This window comes from Bos taurus, chromosome 29, assembly GCF_002263795.3.
Source record: "Bos taurus isolate L1 Dominette 01449 registration number 42190680 breed Hereford chromosome 29, ARS-UCD2.0, whole genome shotgun sequence".
In the NCBI taxonomy this organism is placed as follows: Eukaryota; Metazoa; Chordata; class Mammalia; order Artiodactyla; family Bovidae; genus Bos; species Bos taurus.
Window position 1 is genome coordinate 974,503 of NC_037356.1, and position 26,726 is coordinate 1,001,228.

Consider the following 26,726-nt stretch of genomic DNA (forward strand, 5'->3'; position numbering starts at 1 on the left):
ATGGATGGATGGTGTTCAGATGCATGGATGGTACCTGGTGGACAACTATCACCACTGCCCAACGGCTCCACCCAGAGCAGCCTGAGGCTCCCTCATCCTCTTCTCATCCCTTTCATTCCAGACTGTCATTTCACTTTTCTGAAAGCCTTCTCGTTTCACATGGAGCCATTAGATGGTCCCTCTCGGTCCTCAGGCAACAGCTAATAGTTTCCCTCCCTTCTGCTGCCCAGCTGAAACCTGAATCAACACCAGTAAAGTGGGTGTGAACGGAAGGAGACTACATGATTTGCTATAATTTACCCCCGAGTGGTGCATTCCTCTCCTCCCTCCCTCCTCGCTCCTTTTCTTTGCCCGCTCCCTGGGAACTGGTTCAACCGGAGCAGCGCCAGTGCCCGGCATCTGCCCCCGGGGCCCGCGGGACGCAGCCGAGGAGGCGGGGCGCGCGCGGGCCGCGCCTTCGCGCCCCGGACGCCGGTGCGGGGCGGCCGGCGCGGCGGGCGCGCTCATGAGGCCGCCGCCGGGCGGGAGGACGCGGAGACGCGGCCTCTCGCTGGGAGTCCTCGCCCTCTGCGTGGCCGCCGCCCGCTGTCTGCAGAGTAAGCGCGGGCCGGGCCGGGCCGGGCGGGGGGCGGACTGTCCCGGGTGGGGGTCGCGGCCACCGGCCGGCGGGGCGGGGCGCGGCCTGGAGCGGGAAGCGGCCCCCGGTGCGATCGGAGCCGAAAGCCGCCGGGGGAGAGCCGGCTGCCCCTGGACCCTCCGCCTCTGCGTTCTGTATTCCTTGTTCTTGGAATAACCGGGCTGCGGCCCTGGCATCCTTGACCCCGGCGCACGCGCGCCCCGCCCCTGCTGTGGGGACCCCCTCTCCCTCGCGTCTTCTTGTGTCCCCAGCGCTGGTCCCTGGTGCTTTAGGCCCCCACCTCTTAGAGGAACCCCCAGCAGACCCTCTCAAAGAGGAAAGGGGGTAGGGGCCGGGGTCGGGGTCTGAAGTCCTCAGGCTGGAGATGGCCCTCACCGCTCTGCCGCGGGGGAAGGATTCAGATGTCTGGATCCCGGGGACCCAGACCACAGATCAGAGGGCATCTGCGCCTTCTCATTTAGTCACTCCCCTTATGATCACTCCCATTTTACAGATTAGTCATCCGAGGTTTCCAGAATGACCAGCGCGGGGCCGCGGGCGGGGAGGACCTCTAGGTAGAGCCGCTGCTTACTAAGCGCCTTTGCGCTTACTGTCCCCAGGGCTTGACGGCACGTCTATCATTGAATCCTCAGAGCAACTCTATGTACAAAGTGCCACTCTTCTTATTTCCCCTTAATTTTCATTGGAGTGTAGTTGCTTTACAGTGTTGTGTTAGTTTCTGCTGTACAGCAAAGGGAATCAAAAAGTGCCGCTCTCATGCCTATTTCACAAGTGAGGAAACAGGCACAGCTGTCGCCACCTAGGCAGTGATAGAGTTAGTATTTAAACCAGGGTTAATGTGGCACGGTTGACCTTTACACCTCTCCATCTACAGCCCAGTTTCGAAGGCTGCGAATCTCAGGAACCCACAAAGACTGGTAGGGACTGGGCCTCTGGCTGTCTGTGGAGCAGGAAGTAGGTTAGTCCATCAGATGAGTGGGTGCGTCTGGCGTCGTAGTGACCTTTACTATCATTTTGCACCCCTCCAACGTGTTTCCAACCAGACATTCTGACGTAACATCTGTACAGCTGTCCCTGAGGTTCAGGGGTCAGCCGTTCACCACAGTGCAGATTTCATTTATTCGTTCACTCATTCACGGCCCCCTCTGCTTCGAGGAAGCAGGCCACAGAGGTACTGGGAATTCTGTGGTTCAAAGGGTTGCCGTCAGACAAGCAAACAAGAGTGCTGGCTGGGAGTGGCCAGTCCTGAGAGGCAGGGAGTGCCAAAGTTCTGGAAGCTCTAGAGGCTCAGAACCCAGAGGTGAGGAATTAGACCAAGACTCCCAAAGGGAGCTGTGCCTACCCAGTGACAGATGGACAGAGCCACCCGGGAATGGGACAGTGGGACACAGGGCATCCTAGATGAAGAGGAAACGCATGCAAAACCGGGAGGAAGGGTCACCGTTTTGCAGTTCTCTGTTGAGGAGCGACTCCTGCAGAGCTGTAAACTGCAGGAAGGCAGGTCCCTAGCACTTGCCCAGTGCCAGCCGGCATCTGCCCTGTGCCCCTGCCTGAGGGGGGCTATGTTTCCAGGCCAGCCCCAATGACGTGGGGAGGGGGGCTCCACCCTCTCACCAGCTCCCTCCATTCTCTTCTTCTGCAGCCTCTGCCCAAAGCCTCCACCCAGAAAGCCAGATACGCATCACTGACACTGAAGCCTGCGTGAAAGCATGTGCCACAACCTCACACACACACACACACCCTGCATGTGCAGCCTTTTCTCTGTGAATGAGACCATTATGGATGGAATGCTTGTGTCCCCAAAGTTCCCATGTTGAAACCCTAACCCACAAAGTGATGGTATCTGGAGGTGGAGCCTTTGGGAGGCATTAGGTTTAGAGGAGGTCATGATGTTGCGATCCCCTGATGGGGAGGAAGAGACACCAGAGAGCCCCTCCTCTCTTGCTGCCTCGGGAGGACACAGTGAGATGGCAGCTGTCTGCAGGGAAGGAAAAGAGTCCTCCAAATCTGCCAGAACCTTGATCTTGGCTGTCTCAGCCTCCAGAGCTATGCTCCTTAAGCCGCCCAGTCAATAGTATTCTGTTACAGCAGTCCAAGCTGACTAAGACAGAAGTAAAAAGTGCTGATGTCATAAATACCCCCAAAATGTAGAAGCAGCTTTGGAACTGAGTAATGGGTAGAAGCTGGACAAGTTTGGAAGTACATGCTAGAAATACGGACTCTAAGGGCCGTTCTGGTGAGGTTTCAGATGGAAATGAGGAACAAATTGTTGGACAATAGGGAAAAGGTGATCCTTGTTAGAAAGTGGCAAAGAACTTAGCTGAGCTGTGTTCATGTTCCAGAGTTCGCATTGAATGTGGAGCTTGGAAATGATGAAATTAGATAATTAACTGAGGAGATTCTTAAGCGAAGTGTTGAAGGAGCAGCTTGGTTCCTCCTGTCTGCTTAGAGTAAAATGCAAGAAGAGAAAAATGACTTTAAGAAGGAATTCTTAAGCAAAAAGGAACAGGAACTTAAAGATGTGGAAAATTGTCAACCTATGTTATAAAAAAGAGAGTATGTTCAGAAGAGAGCACAGAGATTGTGACAAACCACTGTTTGATAAGATTAGCCTGGGTGTGAACCATGGGCCTAATCAGCGCCCCCACCAGGAACAACTCCAGTGTAGCTGCAAGAGTGAAGACAGAGGGAAGTGAGGGGAGGCTGTTGGACTTGATGGATGTATCGCTGTCTAGCTGTGTATGCTATTTTTCAGGATAAGAAAAGTATGAAGGCAATTCAGCCAGCATCAGAGTTATCTCCTTGGTTTCAAATGTGGGGGGAAGGGGGCAGGGTATTGGTTTCAACAGGCAAGGCGGAGGCTTTGCTGAGCCCCCTGGGGGGCCTGGGGATGTCCAGCGGAGCTGCAGGGGTGAGGTGACCCCTGCCTCGGTGGGTCCTGAAGGCAGAGCCTGGCACCACAGAGGATTATGAGTGAGTCTTAAGGGCTAATGGATTTACCTTGCTAGGTTTTGGACTCATCTGGGACCTGTCACTCCTTTCTTCCTTCTGATCTCTCCTTTTTGGGAATGAGAGTGTATATCCTATGCTTGTTCCACTGCATTTTGGAAGCACATTAACTTAGCTGGTTTCACAGGTTCTCAGCTGGAGAATAATTTTCTTCCAAGAAGAATCATACCTCAAGTCTTATCCAGTCTGATTTATTATAGATGAGACTTTAGAGTTGAAGGAGAAATGAGTTGACTTTGGGAACTGTTGGGATGGAATTAATTTTTTTTTTTCTTTCTTACTAACTATTCAGGCTTTCAGCAGATTGGGTGAGGTCCACCTACTTTGGAGAGGGCATTCTGCTCTACTGTCCTTTTTTTTTTTATTATTCATGCAGGAATTCACTGCATGAATTTTGGGGGACCAGGGACAGAATGTTATGGACTAAATGTTTCTGTCCCCCCAGAAAGCCATTATGTTGAAGCCCTAACTCCCAATATAATGGTATGTGGAGGTGGGGCCTTGATGGGGCAATTAAGTTTAGAGTTGAAATCATGAGGGTAGGACTTCTGTGAGGGGTTGGTGTCTCTCTAAGGAGAGAGAGAGACCACCAATCCCCCTCACTGCATATGATGGTACAGCAGGAAGGTGCCCGTCGACAAGGCAGGAAGAGGGCCCTCAGCGAGAACTGAGTCTTTTGGCACCTTGACCTTGGACTTTCCAGTCTCCACAACTGTGAGGAGTAAATGTCTGTTGTTTGGGCCCCTGGTTCATGGTATTTTGTTATAGCAGCACAAGCTGACTAAGACAGAGCCTTAAAAGCCCTGAAAGCTGGCAGGTCTCCTGCACCTGGCCAGGTGGAGTGCTTTTCCAGGACCTTGTTCATCTCCTGTCTCAGCTCTCAGCACCAGAAGTTAGCCATCAGGCCTCTGAGTATCAGTGCCCTGCTCATCTGGATGCAGATGATCCAAGACTCAAGTAGGAACGCCTTGGGTTTTTTTCTTGTTGGTTGGTTGTTTTTAATTGAAGTACAGTTGATTTACAATGTTGTGTTAATTTCTGCCATACAGCAGAGTGATTCAGTTATACATATATATACATTCTTTTTTAATATTCTTTTCCATTGTGGTTTATCCTAGGATATAAACCTATATAGTAGGACCTGTTGTTAAGTAGAACAATTTAGTTGGTGGCCTGAGCCAAGCCAGCTTGCTGCCTGCATTTCAACCCCAGCTTCTAAAAAGCAGCCTGCTCCCCTAGCACGCACCCACACCCACTCACACACGTGCACATGTGAACATACACACAACTATTCCGCATCCCCGCTTTACCAGGGTGGAGCCGGGGTGGAGGAGCTGGCCCTGCTGAGTCGCTCCTGGCCAGAGCCCAGGAGAACGGAGGAGCAGCCGGGGCCGGGGCTCAGCCTGGGGACCGGCAGGGAGGCCAGGGCAGCCACAGCCGCGTGGAACCAAGGTTCCAGCTTAGCTGGAGGTGGCATGGGGTGGGCGGGAAGGGAAGGACAGCCTAGGGAGAATCCCTGGAGAGACCCCAGGATCCATCACCACAGGATACAGCCCCGCTGGCACCTGCTTGGCCATCCGTGTTGGCACGCGAGTATTGTTACTGAGCGCATAAGGTGCACTCCACTGAGCCAGGCGAAACCGACGGATGAGGTGTGGGCTCTCTCTAATTTATAGACAATGGTCTTGCATACATATAAACATACCCACCCACAAGAATGGTGCTTGGGTATGCTTTTTAAAAACGCAGTAAAAAATGGAATCATGCTGTGCTTGTTACTCAGCAGCTTACTTTTTATAGCAATCTTTTTTTTTAGCTCTGTCCACATTGATAGCCAAGATCTTGCTCATGCCTCTCAACTATTAATATTATACGTATGTCCTATCCATATCTACTTTCTTCTTAGCTAGCCCGTCCTGAGAGACATAATATCTTGTGGCTGGCAGCCCTTTCTGTGGGGAGAGCAGAGCCCTGATATGGGGTGAATGTGGCGCTGCTGATGTGACATCGTGTGGAGGGCAAGCCAGGCTGACGGGTGCCCTCTGCTCACGCCTCCCCTGGGGGTGGTGCTCAGAAATGCCTGGGACTTACACTGAAGTTATTGAGGGAGGGGCAGCATCACCAGAAAGTCACCCTAATGGTTTCATCCCTGGTTTCCAAGAGAGTCCTGAGGCCACACTGTGCTGGGCTGGGAAAGGGCTGCAGTCAGGAGACTTCCTTTTTCCATTGTCCCCAGGGCTTCAGGCCACTTATTTTTTCCATCTGCTCTCAGGCTTTTTTTCCTTTTAGTATTCTGATGTATCTAAACTCATGGTGCATATTATAAATCAGTAGCTTTGCTGTAATCTCTGTGGCCTGGACTGAAATTGAGTTCTTCCCAAGAGAACGTGTATTGCTTCTATCGGTCACGGTCAGCAGGAAGCGTCCTCCTCCGTGGAGGGTGGGATGGAGAAGCTGAGGTTGAATCTTGAAGGATAAGCAAGTGCATACAGCAGGACGGGGTGGAGAAGAGAGCTCCAGGCATACAGCAGGTATGGAGGAAGCTAGGAGGACAGATCCTCATGGAGCCTGACACGGTCTGGGCATGCTAAGTGACAGAAGCAGTAAGGGTGTTGCCTCAGCAAGCACTTACTGGGGATTTAACTGGTCCCCCATCCGACACCCACTGACTCTGCACCCCCTTAGCCTGTGCTCTCAGGACCCTCTTCTGCCTGCACCTGGGTTTTTCCTAGAACACAGGCTTGGGTTAAGAAAGGATTTATCTATCCGGCAGAAATGGGAATAGGAGAGAGGCACAGTTGGCAAGTACAACGTTGGGCAATGATTTTCTTCTGTAACTGGTTTGCCAGGCTGGGAAGGCACCAGTCAGCCCTAAAGGGACACGCCAGACCATCAAGTGAGCACAGAATATTCCTGCTGCTCACCGTGGTCCAGGAAGCTCAATGGCCTGCCTCTGCAGAGGCACATCCCTGGGGGCAGCTCAGGCTGATACCATCTGGACCCCAGAGGAACCCCACAGCTCTGGGGCATCCCGTAAGTCCCCCACTGGGAAGGATAGGGCCCGAGGTCTGGTCCCAGTGCTGGCGGCAAGCCCTGTCACCTTCCTTCTCTGAGCGCACGGGGCCAGGAGGGTGGGTTCGTGGTTCTCAATCGGGGCTGCACATAAGAACCTCTTGGAAGGCTTGTAAGACCTACAGACAGCTATGCCCCTCCTTCTTGTCTCAAAGAAACAGGCTGGCAGGAAGTGTGCGCCTCTCTCCCATCGTCCATTCTCAGAACGTCTACCACTGTGTGCAGGAGAGTCTCGCTTCTCCCTTCAGTTCAGTTCAGTTCAGTTCAGTTGCTCAGTTGTGTCCGACTCTTTGCAACCCCATGAATTGCAGCATACCAGGCCTCCCTGTCCATCACCAACTCCTGGAGTTCACCCAGACTCACATCCATCGAGTGAGTGATACCATCCAGCCATCTCATCCTTTGTCGTCCCCTTCTCCTCCTGCCCCCAATCCCTCCCAGCATCACAGTCTTTTCCAATGAGTCAACTCTTCACATGAGGTGGCCAAAGTACTAGAGTTTCAGCTTTAGCATCATTCCTTCCAAAGAAATCCCAGGGCTGATATCCTTCAAAATGGACTGGTTGGATCTCCTTGCAGTCCAAGGGACTCTCAAGAGTCTTCTCCAACACCACAGTTCAAAAGCATCAATTCTTCAGCACTCAGCCTTCTTCACAGTCCAACTCTCACATCCATACATGACCACAGGAAAAACCATAGCCTTGACTAGACAAACCTTTGTTGGCAAAGTAACGTCTCTGCTTTTGAATATGCTATCTAGGTTGGTCATAACTTTCCTTCCAAGGAGTAAGCGTCTTTTAATTTCATGGCTGCAGTCACCATCTGCAGTGATTTTGGAGCCCAGAAAAATAAAGTCTGACACTTTCCACTGTTTCCCCATCTATTTCCCATGAAGTGATAGGACCAGATGCCATGATCTTCGCTTTCTGAATGTTGAGCTTTAAGCCAACTTTTTCACTCTCCACTTTCACTTTCATCAAGAGGCTTTTGAGTTCCTCTTCACTTTCTGCCATAAGGGTGGTGTCATCTGCATATCTGAGGTTATTGATATTTCTCCTGGCAATCTTGATTCCAGCTTGTGTTTCTTCCAGTCCAGCGTTTCTCATGATGTACTCTGCATATAAGTTAAATAAGCAGGGTGACAGTATACAGCCTTGACGTACTCCTTTTCCTATTTGGAACCAGTCTGTTGTTCCATGTCCAGTTCTAACTGTTGCTTCCTGACCTGCATACAAATTTCTCAACAGGCAGATCAGGTGGTCTGGTATTCCCATTTCTTTCAGAATTTTCCACAGTTTATTGTGATCCACACAGTCAAAGGCTTTGGCATAGTCAATAAAGCAGAAATAGATGTTTTTCTGGAACGCTTCTCCCTTACTGGTAGTTTAATCCTGACAAACCCACGGACATTCTGCCACTAGGCTTAGGTCAGGAGACAAGAATGTTTCTCTTTGAAGTTTGGTTTGGTTTAGTAAATGGTTCCTGAGCACCTAGTGAGGAAGGGGCATTGTGCCAGGGGCCAGGGACACCAAGCACGGTCCCTGCAGTGGGGATCACGTGACCCGGCGGGCAGGGTCGGGTCCCACCCGAACGATTGGTGGTCAGATGCTCGGGGAGTATGAGAGAGGCATTCAGCTGAGGGCTGGAAGGAGGCTTCTTGAACCAGCAGCCTTGAAGTCATAGTAGGAGGAAGCCAGGAGAGGAGGGAGGAGTAGGTTCTGAGCAACAGGAATAATGAGCACAGACACGGCAGCACCGTCTTCTTGCCCTTGGGGCCAGTAGCCACTGGCAGTGCCTTAGTTAAATCAGGTTTTTCAGCCCTGGTCAGTTTCTTCATATTCAATCTGATAAATTGTCTAGAGAAATGGGATTGGGAAAGTCTTGGATCTTAGGTGCCAGAGTAGTTCCTCTGATAGACTTACAGCAGCACCGGGGGTCAGGAGGGAGATGTGAGTCCTCCGCAGCAGACCCTGCCGGGGACCCCATGGGGCTCTCCGCAGCATGCCGTCAGCCCTGTGGCAGGGTTCCCAGCCCAGGCTCACTGTGGAGCTGGGGCACATTCCTTTTGAAAGCCAGTGCCCAGAAACGGGGCACCAGACCCTCTCTCTCCTCTCACCATCAAGCAAGCCCTCCACATGCTCTGGGATGGGCGGCCAGGGGTCCTTCAACAAGAACTGGTTCCTTTATGCAGGTAGACTGTCAGCTCAGCTCGAGCACCTCAGTCTGAGTGAACCATCCATCACGTCGTACCCTGCAGGGGTGCCGGCAATCCGGACTGGACTGTGTGCTCGCCTGCTCCTTCCAGCCGGGAAATGGGCACTCCCTCCCCCAGCCTGAGTGGAAAGCCCCCTGGGAGCTGCACTGTGCGGGCTGATTGAGCCTGGCAGAGGAGGGGACATTCAGGATGGACCCTTCCAGTGAGCAGAAACCTGAGAATGGGGAGGGTGATGTGAGCCGAGCTACAGAGGAAAGGCCGCAGCGGGGAGTGGGCCACAGTCTATGCAACAGCAAGTGGGGAGAGGTGACTAGTCTTGGGCGATGGGGCAGGAAAAGGAGGATGAGGCCAGGTTTCTTGGGTCTTTCAGAGGAGACACAGCTAGGTGGCTTTAGAGAGATTACTAACAATATTCTCCAGCCAACAAAGAAAAGAAAAGCCAGTACCTCCCAAGTGTTTACAATTGTTTTTTGACAATGAGACAATGATACCTGTGACTGTTTATCGGTCAAATGCTTTGTGCCAAGCACATTAACTGCTGCCTTCCATGCATGTGTGCATGCATGCTAAGTCACTTCAGTCATGTCTGACTCTTTGTGACCCCATTGACTGTATAGCCCACCAGTCTCCTCTGTCCATGGGGATTCTCCAGGCAAGAATACTGGAGTGGGTTGCCGTGCCCTCCTCCAGGGGATCTTCCCAACCCAGGGATTGAACCTGTGTCTCTTATGTCTTCTGCATAGGCAGGCAAGTTCTTTACCACTAATGCCACCTGGGAAGCCCTCTTCATAGTAATCTTGCCAATGGGGACTATGAGTCCCCATTTTATAGATGGGGAAACTAAGGCTCAGAGAGATTGAGGGACTTGCCTAAAGACCTTCATTCTCTCATCATGTGTTTATGGGAAGCCCACAGTGCCAGATACTGTGCCTGGCCTTGGGGATCCCATGGAAAACAAGGTAGACTAGCCCCCTGGGTTCATAGCTGACAATTGATCTAGGAGGATGGACCATTAATCAAGAGGAATTACAGAGGGGGATTTCCCTGTGATTGAGGCCCAGTGATTGAGACTGCACTTCCACTGCAGGGGGCGCGGGATGGATCCCTGAACCGGGAAGGTCTGCGTGCCATGTGACACGGCCAAAAGAAAAAAAAAGAGAAATTACAGCGGACTGGGTTAAGTTGATAGAGAGGAACATGGAGCTCTGGGAATCCAGAGCTGGGGCACCCTGGTGTTGAGGGACTTTAGAAGGCTCCCTGGAAGAAGTGATGTTTAAGGACCTGATGGACGTGAGTCTGGGTGAACTCCAGGAGTTGGTGATGGACAGGGAGGCCTGGCGTGCTGCAATTCATGGGGTCGCAAAGAGTCGGACACGACTGAGTGACAACTGAACTGAACTGAACTGGGCTGGAGAGGGGCTGGCCCTCAGTCTCACTGAAGGAGAAGCTGTGTACTCTCACCGCGGTCCCCAGTCACTCGTGCGTCTGAATTGTCTTTTGCTCACTCTGCACCCGTCTCCCAAGTGCCTTCAGGCATCCTGGGAAGTCCTCCCAGAAGAACTGTTAGAGGTCAGAGCCTCATCTCTGCCTTCATGCTCCTGTTGCACACACGTTTCCACAGAAGTGTCCGAGGAGGCACCTCCCTCCCAGTTTCCCAGGCTCACCGTAAGTCCTGCAGCCCAGCTCTGCAGAGGGTAAACCCAGGGGCACCTCACTCTCTTAAGACTGGGCAGGGGCAGGCAACCATCTCCGCCATACCTGGCTTTCTTAACCTCCAAGGAGAAACACAGCAGCGATATGACTGTAGCCTGTGGCTGTCCCGAAAAGCGTTCAGCTTTCCAGCAAGGATGGCTCTTGCTTAAGTTAAAAAGATTCCAGAAGGAATTCCACAGGGAGGAAATTCAGGTCACCCAACTCTTGCCACACTTCTGCAAGTGAATCATAGATTTACAAATGCTGATTCAAGTTCTAAACCTGTTATGCAATTTGAGCTGAAAGAATGAGCCTCCTTCACTCAACACTTCAGCTCCCAGCCAGCTTTACTGCTTCAGTCCCTGGTACAACTCCAACTTCTGCTTACATACCCCTGAGGATGGGGAACTCACCACCTCAATAAGCAAGTCAGTGCATCTTCAAAGAATTCTCTTCAATAAAAGAGAAATTATCTGTAAAGAAAAAAATATTCACTTTAATATTGTTGAATGGTCACCAAATGTTAGAAACTCTGATAAACTCCTTATATGTATTGCCTCCCTTAAACTTCATTCAGACGTCCCAGGCGGAGGCGGCTCAGTGGTAAAGAATACTCCTGCCAATGCAGGAGCCACAGGGGATGCAGGTTTGATCCTTGAGTTGAGAAGATCCCCTGGAGGAGGAAATGGCAGCCCATTCCAGTATTCTTGCCTGGAGAATCCCATGGGCAGAGGAGTCTAGCAGGCTACAGACCATAGAGTGGCAAAGAGTCAAAGAGTCGGAAGAGACTTAGCCCATAGACAAACGTTGAGAAACTTTGCTTTACAGAGTTGCAGGGGGTGAAGGAGGCAAAGGAAGTTGCTTAGCTCACCTCTTCTTTCTTCCTAACCCCAAGCATCTCTAGAAATAGGAGTGGATACAATCAAATTTGACTGATGCCAGAAAGAGTCCATTTCCCCCAGAAATCTTGCTGAAAGGCTGTCACGGAGTCTCAAGCATTCCTTTTCACACAATGGCCCTTCATTCTTTTGGTTTAGGCATTGTTAATGCCCAATTGGGTCTGCATTTCAGCTGCTAAGCCTTTAGTGTGGATTTGCTCAGTGGTTTTCAGTTTTGGCTGCACTCTGGTATCACATAGGGACTTTTAAAAAGCACAGAGGCTTTGGTCTCACCCCTAAAAATTCTGAACTCATAAGTCCAAGGTAGGCTTTTTAAAAACTTCCCCAAATGGTCTGATATTCACAGATTGATAATAACTAGATTAGATCAGGTGGTTCACCTTGGTTCAGCCTCCTGTGACTGGGGAAGTGGGTTTGCAGGGCCTTCTCTGCGGGGCACTGAGAACAGGTTGGGTGGCACTGTTTGGATGCAGAGTACTTGATTAGCCAAGTAGCGAATGGTGGACTTGCGTGTGGTGTGTGTGACTCTGGGTTGGTGCTCCATCAGGGTTAGACCCTTTTACTTCCTTCCCAAATATTTGTTGAATGAGAGGAGACTGGATTAAGTCTGGATGAAAAATCACAAAAGGGAGCTCCTCTGTGCCCTTGGGATTGTTCCTGGTGCTCAAGTGCTCTCATTCACATTCGTGTGGGCTTTTTAAAAGACTGAAGCACTGAAGCCAAGCCATGATGATCCTTAGTTACAAATGAGGAAAGGATGACTCAGAGAGGGAGGGGATTTGCATAGTCGCCCAGATAGGGCATGGCGCGGCCAAAACAAGACTGGGGTCTTCAGATTCTGGGGCTTCCCCAGCCAGCATCTTGTACTCCTCTGCCACCTTCTGCCCCCACAGGCAGTTGTGCCTTCTGGGCATCTGGAGAGAAGGGCGGCATTTCCACTCTGCAGTCAGAGGTGGAACTGAGAAGAGCCCCAGATGAATACAATGGCCCAGAAGCCACAGGGCGTTTCAAGCAGTAAAGGGTGCTCTGCAGTGTTCCAGATGGACAAGCTTATCTGCTGGGAATGAGGAGGAATTTGGAGGTCTGGAGAGATTGGGGGAAACTGCTCATAATAATCATAGAGAAAGGATGAGTGAATTTACTTGAGAAGTACAGTAAGGCAGTCTGGAGGACCATCTCGAGGGTACACTGTGCTCCGTTGCTCTGGAGACTGTCTGCTGTGGACTTTGTGCCGCCGTGTTGACTGCTCAGGCCTCAGGTCTGGGCAGAGAGGAAGTGGAGAACAGTTGATCCAGGGTGAGTGTTTTCAGGGACAGATGATGAAAAGGGAGAGGCTGCTAGAGTTTGAAGAATCTTGGCCAAGGAGAGGGAGGAGGTTCTTGTAGATGAGGGTGCTAGAGACATGGGGGCTGATGCCGGGACCTCACAGCAGATTTCTGCTTGTTGGAAGAATGAAAAGGAAATTCTGGAGGAATAGAGCGCTCACGTTGACGAGGGTGGATTTTTCTGGAGAGGGTGGAGGATGATGGTCTAAACCAGTGGTATTCAAAAAAACTATAATGTGAGCCACACACACACATGCCACATATATCATTCTAAATTTTCTAGTGGTTACCTTAAAAAAGAAAGAAAAAATAAAAAAAGAAACAGGCATGATTAATTTTAACAATGTATTTTGTTTTACCTAATATGTCTAAAATATTATTTCAACGTGTAATCAATACAAAAATTATTAATGATCTATTTTACATTTTGTTTAACATATCTTAATACATTAAACAGAATCTTCAAAGTCTCCCAAATCTGGTGTGCATTTAACATTTAGAGCACATCTCATCTCAGACTGGCTAATTTCAAGTGCTCAGTAGGTACTGTGAGGTGCAGCTCCTGTCTCAGAAAGCCCAGGCCTAAACTCCTGCTTCTTGTCACATCTGCCTCCCAAGTCTGTACCAGCACTGAGTGATGTGCTGTGTTGGGAAATGAGAGAGTGAAAACCTCCACCTCTGTAGCCCAAGCACCTCATCTTACTAGAGTAAGCTGTGGAGCGGTGAAGGGAGGGCTGGGCTCCAGTCCCAGCTCTGATCTTCTACTCAGCGGGAATTTGAACACATATCATGCCTCATCTTTTTTTTTTTTTTTAATGAATAAATGTACTGTGGGTTTAATAAGATTCTGCTCTAAAACATTCTGATCACAGACTATCTTTTAAATTGAGATATAGTTGATTAGTTTCAGGTATTTTGATTCAAAACTTTTATAGATTATATTCCAATTATAGTTTAAAATATTGGATGTATTCCTTGTGCCGTACAATATATCCTTGTAGCTTATTTATTTCATAATAGTAGTTGTATCTCATCCTCCCCTACTCCATCTTGCCTCTCCCCACTTTCTTCTTCCCACAATAACCTCTAGTTTATTCTCTGTATCTGTGAGTCTATTTCTGTTTTGTTATATTCACTAGTTGGTTTAATTTTTTAGAGTCCATATATAAGTGATAACATACAGAATTTGTCTTTCTTTGTCTTACTTATTTCACTAAGCATAATACTTTCCAAATTCATCCATGTTGTCCCAAATGGCAAATTTTCATTCTTTTTCAGGGCTGAGTAATTTTCAGTATAAACTGTGTATTTATACCACATCTTCTTTATCCATTCATCTGTTGATAGACACTTAGGTTGCTTTCATATCTTGACTATTGCAAATAATGCTTCAGTGAACATTGGGGTACACATATCTTTTCAAATTAGTGTTATTGTTTTTTTCGATGCATACCCAGGAGTGGAATTGCTGGTTCATATAGTGATTCTATTTTTAGTTTTTTGAGGAACCACCATGCTGTTTTCCATAATGGCTCTACCAGTTGACATTCCCACCAACACTGTACAAGGGTTCCCTTTGCTCCACATCTCACCAATATTTATTTGTAGTTTTTGATGAGGGCCATTTGACAGGTGTGAGGTGGTAGCTCATTTTGGTTCTGATTTGCATTTCCCTGATTAGCCGTGTTGAGCATCTGATTTTCATGGGCCTGTTACCCATCTGCCTGTCTTCTCTGGAAAAATGTCTATTCAAGTCTTCTGTATACTTTTTAATTGTATTCTTTGGGTTTTCTTTTTATAGTGAGTTGTATGAACTGTTTATACATTTTGAATATTAACCCCTTATTGGTTATATCATTTGCAGATATTTTCTCCCATTCAGTAGGTTGTCCTTTTACTTTGTCAATGGTTTTCTTTGCTATGCAAAAGTTTTTAAGTTTGATTAGATCTTATTTGTTTATTTTTACCTTAGACAGATTTTTAAAAAATGTTGCTACAATTTATGTCAGAGTGTTCTGCCTATGTTTTCTTTTAGGAGTTTTATAGTTTCAGGTCTTACCTTTAGGTCTTTAATACATTTTGAGCTTATTTTTGTGCATGGTGTGAGAAAATGTTCTAATTTCATTCTTTCACATGTATCTATCCAGTTTTTCCAGCACCGTTTACTTAAGAGACTGCCTTTTCTTCATTGACCATAGGTGCATGGGTTTATTTCTGAGCTCTTGATGCTGTTTTGTTAATCTTTGTGTCTATTTTTGTGCCAGTACTACACTTGTTTTGATTACTGTAGCTTTGTAGTATAGTTTAAAATCAGGGTGCATGATACGTCCAGTTTTGGTCCTCTTTCTCAAGGTTGTTTTGACTCTTGGGGTCTTTTGAGTTTTCATACAAATTGATGATTTTGGGCTGTGGTGTTGGAGAAGACTCTTGAGAGTCCCTTGGACTGCAGGGAGATCCAACCAGTCTATCCTAAAGGAAATCACTCCTGAATATTCATTGGAAGGACTGATGTTGAATCTGAAACTCCAATACTTTGGCCACCTGATGTGAAGAACTGGTTCATTTGAAGAGACCCTGATGCTGGGAAAGATTGAAGGCAGGAGGAGAAGGAGATGACAGAGGATGAGATGGTTGGATGGCATCACCGACTCAATGGATATGAGTTTGAGTAAACTCCAGGAGTTGGTGATGGACAGGGAAGCCTGGTGTGCTGCAGTCCATGAGGTCACAAAGAGTCAGACATGACTGAGCAACTGAACTGAACTGAACCAATTTTAAAATTATTTGTTATAGTTCTGGGAAAATTTCCATTGTTTTGATAGGGATTGCATTGAATATGTAGATTGCTTTGTATAGTATGGACATTTTAACATTAGCTCTTTCAGATCATCTTATCATGATATATATCAAAAGATACTTGATAGGATTGTTTCCTTAATTTTTCTCTGATAGGTTGTTGTTAGTGTATAGAATTGCAACAGATTTCTGTGTATCAATTTTGTATGTGCAATCTTATCAGATTCATTAATGAGCTCTATAGTTTTCTTGGTGGAATCTTTAGGATTTTCTATGTATAGTATCACATCTTTTGCAAACTGTCACAGTTCTACTTCATCCTTCCCAATTTGGATTCCTTTTACTTCTTTTTCTTCTCTGATTGCTGTCACTAGGACTTACAATAGTATATTGAATAAAAGTGGCAAGAGTGGATATCCTTGTCTTATTCCTTATCTTAGAGGAAATGCTTTCAGTTTTTCATCAAGTATGATTTTATTTGTGGGTTTGTCATGTATGACCTTTTTTATGTATGTATGACCTTTTTATGGTCAGGTATGTTCCTTCTATGCCCACTTTCTAGAGAGTTTTTATAATAAATGAATGTTGAATTTTGTCAAAAGCTTTTTCTGCATCTATCAAGATGATCATATTTTATTCTTCAATTTGTTAATGTGGCATATCATTCTGATTTTCTCATGTTGAACTGTTCTTATATCCCTGGGATAAATCACACTTGATCGTGGTGTATGATTGTTTTAATGTATTGTTGGATTTGGTTTGCTAGTTTTTTTTCTGAGGAATTTTGCGTCTGTGTTCTTTATCAGTGATATTGGACTGTTTTCTTTTTCTGTGGTATCTTTGTCTGCCTTTGATATCATGATGGTGCTTGCCTAGTAGAATAAATTCAGAAGACTTTGTTCATCTGCAGTTTTTTGGAATAGTTTCAGAAGGCTAGATGTTAATTCTTCTTTATATGTTTGGTAGAATTCACCTATGAAGTCATCTGGTTCTGGACTTCTGTTTGTTGAGAGCTTTTTAAATTAGTAATTCAGCTTCATTACTGCTAATTGCTCTGTTTATATTTTCTATTTCTTCTTGTCTCAGTCTTGATTGTATGTTTCTAAGAATTTGTCCATTTCTTCTAGATTATCGATTTTGTTGGTATATAGTTGTTAGTAGTAATCTCTTATGAGCCTTTATATTTCTATAGTGTCAGTTGTAATTTCTTTTTCATTTTTGACTTTATTGATTTGGGCCCTCTCTTTTTTTTCTTGATGACTCTATCTAATGGTTTATCAATTTTGTTTGTCTTTTTAAAGAACCAGCTCTTAGTTTCATGGTTTTTTTTTTCTATTTTTTTTAGTGTCTATTTCTGCTCTGTTCTTTATGATTTTTTCCTTCTAATTTGGGAGAGAATTGTTATTCTTTTTCTAATTCCTTTTGGTACAAGGTTAGGTTGTTGATTTGAGATTTCTTTTGTTTCATTGTTGATTTGAGACTTTTTTTTTCTGTTTCCTGAGGTAAGTGTGTATCCCTATAAACTTCCCTCTTAGAACTGCCTTGCTGCAACCCGTAGAAGATGGATCGTTATGTTTTCTTTTTTTTGGTTTCCAGGTATTCCTTTGATTCCTTTGATTTCTTCAGTGAACCGTTGGTTGTTTAGTATGTATTGTTTAGCCTTCATGTGTTTGTGATATTTGCAGTGTTTTTCACGTTGTTGATTTCTAGTGTCATAGTGTTGTACCAGAAAAGATACTTGATAGGATTTCACTTTTCTTAAATTACCTGAGACTTGTTTTGTGGCCTAGCATATGATCTATCCTGGAGAATGTTCTGTGTGCACTTGAAAAGATGTGTATTCTGCTGCCTTGAAGTGGAATATTATTTATATATCTATTAAGTCCCTCTGGTCTAATGTGTCATTTAAAGCCAGTGTTTCCTTATTGATTTTCTGTCTGGATGATCTGTCTATTGCTACAGTAGGGTTTTAAAGCACCCTACTATATGTATTACTGTCTATATATATATATCGGAGAAGGCAACGGCACCCCACTCCAGTACTCTTGCCTGGAAAATCCCATGGATGGAGGAGCCTGGTAGGCTGCAGTCCGTGGGGTCGCTAAGAGTCGGACACGACTGAGCGACTTCCCTTTCACTTTTCACTTTCATGCATTGGAGAAGGAAATGGCAACCCACTCCAGCGTTCTTGCCTGGAGAATCCCAGGGACGGGGGAGCCTGGTGGGCTTCCCTCTATGGGGTCGCACAGAGTTGGGACATGACTATAGTGACTTAGCAGCATATATATATATATATATATGTGTGTGTGTGTGTGTGTATAAAAGTATATATAAGTAAGTATATATATTTACTGCCAATTTATCCATGTATGTCTGTTCATATTTGCTTTATATTTAGGTGCTCCTGTGTTGAGTGCATATAGTTAGTGATCAAATAAGCAAGTACCTGTGAAGCAAAAAGCATGGATCTTTTACCCTAATCTCCTGCCTGCCTCACAGGTTGAGATAGTGCTTGTGAAGTACTTTGTCAATTGTATTAATATAAATGTGAATTGCCAACATTTTCAAATGTGAAAAATCTGGGACTCTGACCCAATCTTGGCATGCATTTTGTTTATTTATTATTTTTATTTAAATAATACTCATACTCACTAAAATATTCTAACTGTTCAAAAGGATATAAAGTGAAATGTAAAGTTTTCTCCCATCCCAGACACCCAGTCCTTTCCCTGAAGACAACCAAAGACACCTGATTTTTAGAATACCCTTGGGAGATACTTTGTGCATGTTATGGATAAATGTGCATATCTGTGTGTGTGCACATGTGCATATATACATTAGTTTACTCAAATAGAACAGTTTGTACACACTGTACTGCTCTGTGCTTTTTCATTATTTTTGAGATCATCTAATATCAATGCTTACAGGATATCTCATTTTTAAAGTTCTGGTGTAATATTCCAAAGTATGAATATTGATGATTTACTTAATCAGTTGTGACATAATAAGAAATATGTATTTGTTTTCTGCTCCTTATTCCCTAAAACCTAGTAATTTCCTGGGTGATATCAGTGATAGAAACTTCTCTTTTTTTTTTTTGGCTGTACCTTGTGGCATGCAAGATCTTACTTCCATGACCAGGGATCAGACCCATGGCCCCTGCAGTGGATGTGCAGGGTCTTAACCACTGGACCAACAGGGAAGTCCCAGGACCATTTTTTTTTTTTTTTTTTTTTTACCATATTTGGTCTATTCTTTGGTTCCTGACATATAAGCTTCTAAGACCCTTGGATTCTCCAGAGTCATGAATGCTTTTTTTGTTTGTTTGTTTGTTAAGGATGTGACTCTTGGAAGATGAGGGCTCGTTGGCAGGGATTAGAAAGTTGGAACTTTCAAGGCTTCCCTGGTAGCTCAATGGTAAAGCAGCTATCTGCCAGTGCAGGAGACACAGGGTTCAATCCATGATTTGGAAAGATCCCACATGCTACAGAGCAAGTAAACCCACGTGCCACCACCACTGAACCTGTGCTCTAGAGCCTGGAAGCTGCAACTACTAAGCCCATGTGCTGCAGCTACTGAAGCCTGTGCTCCGCAGCAAGAGAAGCCACCATGATGAGAAGCCTGCTTTCCACAACTAGAGAGTAGCCCCCGCTCGCCACAGCTAGAGAAAAGCCACGCAGCAACAAAAACCCAGCTCAGCTGTAAATAACTTTAAAAAAAAAGGAAAACCTGAACTTTTAGCTCCTACCCCTGAAGGAAGAAATGCTGGGGATTAAGTTAATCACTAATGGCCAATGATTTAATCATGCTCATGTCAAAGTGAAAGTGAAAGTCGCTCAGTCATGTCTGACTCTCTGTGACCCCAGGGACTGTAGCCTATCATGCTCTTCGTTCATGGGATTTTCCAGGCAAGAATACTGGAGTGGGTTGCCATTTCCTTCTCCAGAGGATCTTCCCAACCCAGGGATCTAACCCAGTTCTCCTGCATTGTAGGCAGATGCTTTACCATCTGAGCCACCAGAGAAGCATGTCATGGGAGCTCCCCCTAAAACACTAACTGAATAAGTTGGAAGAGGAGAGCTTCTGTGCTGGTGAACAGATGTAGATGCTGGGAGAGTGGTGTGGCCAGAGAGGATATATGAGAGGTCCACGTCCCTCCTACATACCTTGCCCTGTGGCATCTTTTCCATGTGGCTGTTCCTGAGTTGTATCCTTTATAATAAAGTGCTCATAGTAAGTAATGTGCCTTCCTGAGTTCTGTGAGATGTTCTAGCAAATTATCAAACTTGAGAAACCATGGAAACCCCCAATTTATACGCAGTCGGTCAGAAGTACAGAAACTTGGACTTGTGATTGGTGTCTGAAGTGGGGAGCAGTCTTGTGAGACTGAGCCCTTAACCTGTGGGATCTGCACTAAGTTCTGGTAGTAAATGTCAGAAGCATTCTTTATGGAGTAAGAAACAGTTTCCTCTACTGGTTTCTTACCAGCTAACACACACGTTGTCACCAGTCTTCTGCTACTGCAATTGACTGTACTACGCCTCAGTGACAGTATCTGCACCTGTATCTTTGTATCTCTGTGCCCTTACTACTTGTAGGATAAGTTCCTAGAAATAGGATTTCTGGGTCAAAAGGTATGTGCTATTTAATATTTCTATAGGTTTCACCATATTGCCCTTCAAGCAGGTCACGTCCACTTATAGTCACCACAGTAATGATTCAGTATAACTTCTACACACTCCTGACAACATAATGTTATCAAACTTTCTCACTGTTCCTAGTCTGATAGCAGCCAAGTCAATCAGCTTTCGCAGCCTAGGTTTCACTGGACTGTGATAAATGTATATGACAGGTAGTACTTAACGAGTGTTGCAACTAGAAATGGTGGCCCTTGCTGTTTTGCGGTGATATTTCTAGTTGGGGTACAAATACAGAAACCTGAAAGAAAGCAGCCTGCCAGCCTTGATCTCAGCTTGCATCTCTTTTGTTTGGGCTTGGCTGACATCTGGGTGACTTCCCAAGGCCATTATATAGCAATGTCAAGGGGATGGGAGGAGCTCCCTCAGGGAGGAGCTGAGCTTTGGTCTCTGAGTAATCAGGCACCAAGCTGGGGAATTACTACCTGAGCTAACAGGAGGGATAGGTACCCTATAAATTATGTGTAGATGTCAATCATTAACACCATTCATGGCATCTAAACCAGAAAGCCAGTATTTGGGGTTGCTGTGTTGGCTCCTCATGAAGCTATATTTCTTAAACTCCAGGCTTGCTTGTTTCAAGCGTATTTTAGTTCCAACTTAAAATTGTGCTATTTCTCATCTTAGCTATTTGACTCTAATAGGAAAAGGAGTCTTGTCAGGACCTCCCTCAATCAGAACTGTTGCCTCCTCAGCACAGGTCCAATGCCACACTTTCCTGTTCTTTCCCAATGGGCAGCAGTTCAAGAGGCAGGGCATGTGTGTTTATTTATCCTTTATTTGTTCTTTCCTACGAGTATATTGTGAGCAACTACGAAGCGCTGGGCCCTGTACTGGGCACTAGTATTTCTGAAATGAACTGGAGATGAGTTGTCCCAGCAGATACCTGTTCAAGGCAGCTCTGCCCTGCGTGTATGCACTTCCTGCCCCACCCCCACTGCTGTCTCCCCAGTCCTGGTCAGAGGCGGGCCCAGGTCTGTCCACACTCAGCATTGCAGGGTGCTCCCAACTGGATTCCAGCCATGAGTTCTCCTGAAGGTGCATAGGACAGGAACATGTGGTGGGCCCAGGGCAGTGCAGGTGAGGTGCATAGATGATAAGATCGTGGATTCTGCAGCCAGATTGCCCTTTCTGAAGCCCGGTTTAGATATGTCATGCAGATGGCACTAGTTGGTAAAGAATTTTCCTGCCAGTGCAAGAGAAATAAGAGATGCAGACTCAATTCCTGGGTTGGAAAGATCCCCTGGAGGAGGAGGTGGCAACCTGCTCCAGTGTTCTTGCCTGGAGAATCCCAGGGACAGAGGAGCCTGGTGGGCTACAGTCCAGGGGGCTGCAAAGAGTCAGGCATGAATGAGCAACTGAGCACACACTTCCTCTTGAACACCATCCTGGGGCCTCACTGCCTGCAGTAACACATGCAGTTGATCCCAGCCTGTGACAGATTCCTCGTGGTACAGCTCGTCTGTGCTTCCCATTCACCAAGCCTCAAACATAAGCACCTATCGTGCCCCTCTAGGTGGGCTGTTTTCTCAGCTGGGATTGCCCTTATTCCCTTTCAAAATCTTAGTCTTCAAGCCTCAGTTTTAATGATGTCTTACCTCTTCCCAGCTCCTGGAAATACCTGGCTTATTACCGGGACAGTTGAAGAGTACCCCAGATTTCCATCTCTGCTCTGACACTTAAACTGTGATACTGCACAAATTACCTAGCCTCAGTGACTTTCCTCCTCTTTAAAATGGGGATGATGGTATACTTTCCTCCGGTCAACACCCACGAACCAGTGCCCTGCTGTGGATGGGTGTGGGGAGTGCAGGGCTGTGCTCGATCACTAAAAAGGAGATGCAATGAGATTGCTGAGCTGTGGAGATGCCTTTGGAAGACAGAGGGTTAAGGAAGAATGACTTGGGACTTACCCGGTGGTCCAGTGGTTGAGAACCTGCCTCCCAATGCCAGGGATGAGGATTTGACCCCTGGTCATGAACTGAGGGCCCACATGCTGCAGGGCGGCTAAGCGCATGGCTTCAGCTAGAGAAGCCCGGCACCACGGGTACTGAAGCGTTGCATCTGGAGCCCACATCCCGCAGCTCAGCACGGCTGAGAGAGCACAGGGCAGAAGAGCTCTGTCCTGCCTACCTAGAGCTGCCTCTGTGCCCACTGTCAAGCCCCCTGAGCGCCTCAGGAACCAGCTGCTGTCTGTCTGGTTTATTCTTCAGTGTTTCTGTGAATCTCAGAAAGGGTGACCGGCTGTCCTGTTTTGCCCATGACTATCCTGATTTTAGCCCTGAAGCTCTTGAACCTGGGAAAACTTGCAGCCCTGGGCAAACCAGGAGTCTTGGTCACTCGAGCCCAGTGACCCACTGATGGGGAGGGGATGGGGGGAGCTGCAGGCCCTGGGCAGGCTCTGCATGCTGAGTCCGGCTGGGCCTTGCATGTGCTGTGTTGCCTCATCCTTGCAGCCCTGCTCTGGAGGTGTTCCAGTCATTCCACAGCAGAGGAAGCGAGGCTTCCAGCAGTGAAGGCTCTGTCTGCAGGTCTCACAGCTAGGAGGTCCCCAGGGTGAGCCCCTGTAGACCCACCCGCGGCAGGTGTCTCCACCACACCTCACCACACCTGGAATGACCCTTCCGTGACGGGACTCATCACTCCAGCACCCTGCTCCAGTCCTTCCAAGTTAGGACTCCGAGACTTGGCTTTCTGACTCATAGTTTAGCTGCATACAGTCTTTTTTTTAATGTAATTTTATTTATTTTTATTCAGTTAGTTTTAGTTGTGCTGGGTCTTCACTGCTGCACGGGCTTCTCATGGCAGTGGCTTCTGTCGTTGCGGAGTACAGGCTCCAGGCACAAGGGCTCGGTGGCTCCAGACACCAGAGCAGAGGCTCAATAGTTGTGACACACAGACTTGGTTGCTCCAAGGCATGTGGGATCTTCCTGGATCAGGGATCAAACCCATGGGTCCTGCATTGGCAGGTGGATTCTTTACCACTGAGCCACTGGGGAGGCCCCTTAGCCGCATACAGTCTTGATAAGGAGGCTTGTGACAATGATGCTTTTTCCTGGGCCTCTCCTGATGATCACACAGACTGGATAGGTGGCTTTCCAGATAAGTGAGGTGAAAATGAGTTGTGCTGATTAAGGTGCATCCTCCATAATGGGTAATATGTATCTCCCCATTAATTCATGTTCTTATCTCCTGAAACTGTGGCCCAAATACTAAACAGTATTATCCTTTATTGTGATTTGGCTTGGCTTTCTCACAAGGAGGATATATTTAAGGGAATATATCCTCCTTAAATAATCAATTTTTAAAGGCAGCGAAGCACTACCTCTGTAATTTACTTGTAGGAAAAGGAATAAGGACCAATCCTGAGTGTTATATTCCAGCCTGCTGCTCGGTAGCTGGTGGCACTTGCCTGGTACTTTCTCTTTGACTGGTCTCCAGTGGATGTCAGCAGCTCTAGGAAGTCAGGTTTTCAGGAAGCCCCTTGGTTCAGGTTCCAGTGACTTCTGTCCTGCTGATGTCCTCAGTTCATGACCTCTTCCTATCTTGGAAATTGGTAGAATTTAGTTCTTCTCTTCTCTCCATAAAGAATTCGAGTAAATACAAAGAGCAAGGTAAACTTTTAAACTTTGCTCACCAGATTGGTCTAATCAGGAGAACTTTAAAAGGTTTCTTAAACATTTTTAAATTGTCAATTTAATTAGTGTGAAAATTCAAAATGATATAAATGTATAACTTAAATTTTCTGTTGCCATCCAATCTCTAATGCATAATCCCTATTAATAGAGCATATATTACTCCAACATTTTTCTACACAGAATATATACAAATTAGCACATATTTACTCATATGTAAATCAGATCATAGCGTACTGTTTTACAAATATAAAAGAACATTTTTTGGCTGTGCTGGGCCTTCACTGATGCACACGGGCTCTCTCGAGGTGTGGCACGCCGGCTTCTCGTCGCTGCGGCTTCTCTTGGTGTGGGGTCAGGCTCGAGAGAACACGGGCTTCCGTCGTTGTGGTACTCAGGCTTAGGTGCCTTGAGGCATGCAGACTCTTCCGGATCAGGGATGAAACTGTGTCCCTGCGTTGGCTGGTGGGTTCCTAACCAATGAACCAAAAGGGAAGGCCTATAAATTTATTTTTTAACTGAATACCATGTCATAGATATCTTCCTTGGTCCACACAAAATTCATTCTTGTTCATGGCTGCCTGGCATCCATTTTACAAGTGAAATCTGATTTACTGCATAACTTCCTTGAGTAGAACATTTGAGCCAGGTCTGAATGTTGGCCTGGCCACTCAGTTCCTCTGGACTTGTTCTGGAATGATTTTGGCATATGGTGCAGGGATGGTTACTCATTAATTCAACTTTTTAAACAATTGACAAACAGTTTGCCTTTAAACACTTAGAATTATTAATTTTCCTATTAATCTTTACCATAGACAGTTTATTCTTAATTCTGTGTACCAGGAAGAGGAGGAACTCTTTGTTCCTAAAACCTAATTAAATGCCTGATTCATTTGTCAGATTAGGAGGAGGTTTCTCTGATCAAAAGAAAATACAGAAACTAACAAGGACCTGTTGGCCAGTTTGCAGCTGTGTCAGCATCTGAAAAACTTGGGCTTACTATTTTTGTTTTTCAGTTTTGCTGTTTCTTGAGCCAAAGTAACTGAAAGGCTCGAAATGGAGGTTCCCGAGGTCCCTATTAAAGCGCTTCCCTGGTGGCTCAGATGGTAAAGAAACTGCCTGCAACGTGGGAGATCTGAGTTTGATCCCTGGGTCCGGAATATCCCCTGGAGAAGGAAATGGCAACCCTCTCCAGTATTCTTGCCTGGAGAATCTCATGGAGAGAGGAGCCTGGCAGGCTCTAGTCTATGGGGCCAACAAGAGTTGGACACAACTGAGCGACTAACACACTTCACTTTTTTCTATGTGTGTAGAAACTTTTGTTTGTTGTTGCTGTTTAGTTGCTAAGTCGTGTCTGACTCTGTGACTTCATGGACTGTAGCCCACCAGGCTTCTCTGTCCATGGGATTCTCCAGGCAAGAATACTGGAGTGGGTTACCATTTCCTTCTTCAGGGGATATTCCTGACTCAGGGATCAAATACGTGTTTCCTGCATTGCAGACAGATTTTTTACCACTGACCACCAGGGAAGCCGAACCACCCAAGCAGCAACATTTCTATGAGAACATTTCAAGAAGGCTCACCTCCTTGTTCACATAATTGTTAGTCGTTCACTTACTCATTCAACAAACACTTATTGGCCAATTGCTGGGTGTCAGGCGTTATGCTGCGTACAGGGAGTACTGAGATGAAGAAAGCACTTACCTCCTACCCTCTAAGGGCTGACCTGAAACTTAACCTCTGTTTCCTTCCAGAGAGAGAGAAAGCAAATGTGGCAAAATGTTATTAATTGGTGAATTTAGTAGAGGGTGCATAGATATTAATTATACTTGTCTTTCAACCTTTCTGTGAGTTTAACGTTTTTAAAAATGAAGTTGAGGAGAAAATATTTTTCTGTTACTTGGCAGCTGTAATTCTTAAAAGCCATTATTACCTCCCAGTTTTTCAGCGTAGAACCTATTGGATTATCCCCAGCCACTTGGCAAAGATTTAGGAGAGGAATGGTAATAGGATATTCTGGGGATATGTGTGCATGTACTAAGTTGCTTCAGTCGTGTCCAACTCTTTGTGACCCCATGGACCCCATGAGCCCACCAGGCTCCTCTGTCCATGGGATTCTCTAGGCAAGAATACTGGAATGGGTTGCCGTTTCCTACTCCAGGCGATCTTCCCGACCCACGGATAGAACCTGAATCTCCTGTGTCTCCCGCATTGCAGGCAGATTCTTTACCCAGGCAGATTCTTCTACCCCTGAGCCATCGGGGAAGCCCATGTTCTGGGGATAGGAGAGGACAATGAGAAAATTAACAGATGTGGTTACCTGCAGCCACACAGCAGGAGCCCTGAGGCAACTGGGCACCCAACAAGTAAAGGGGTTAAATAGGAAGTGGAGGTGGAAACCCAGGCATGGGCTCCAAGCCCGAATCCTGCCCTACCCCGTCTCCAGCCAGCCCTGGCCGTCCTGTGTGTGTGTGATTGAGGGGGAGAGGGGGCTGGCACACGTTTGTTACATTCTGTGCCCTCCACTGGCAACCACTGACCTTTGACTTGAGCATAGAGGTTAAATATTTGTGAGAATCTCAGCCTTGCAGGGTGAACTTAAACCAGCTAGTGAAACCTGTTGATGCTGGAGTTTGTTACAGCCTGGATAGAATTGCAGGGGGTTGTGTGATGCTTTAAAGACACAGTGGTGTGTGAAGCAGTTAGCACAGGGCCTGTGCCTGGCACCTACTTAATAAATGTATCATAAC

General features: G+C 46.5%; 1 protein-coding gene across 4 annotated transcripts in view; it reads left to right on the forward strand.

The window, feature by feature from the left end:
- The first annotated feature begins 481 nt into the window (after window positions 1–481).
- Window positions 482–26,726, forward strand: part of VSTM5 (V-set and transmembrane domain containing 5) — a 36,681-nt gene continuing 10,436 nt past the window's right edge. For 3 of the 4 annotated variants that reach the window (XR_009493303.1, XR_009493302.1, XR_009493304.1), the window contains exon 1: window positions 482–596. Coding sequence is in view for 1 of the 4 variants with exons in the window: in NM_001206964.1 (NP_001193893.1) it covers window positions 506–596 (91 nt within the window). In the remaining 3 variants the exon portion in view is untranslated. The remainder of the gene's footprint in view (window positions 597–26,726) is intronic. The other variant, NM_001206964.1, reaches the window with a different exon arrangement.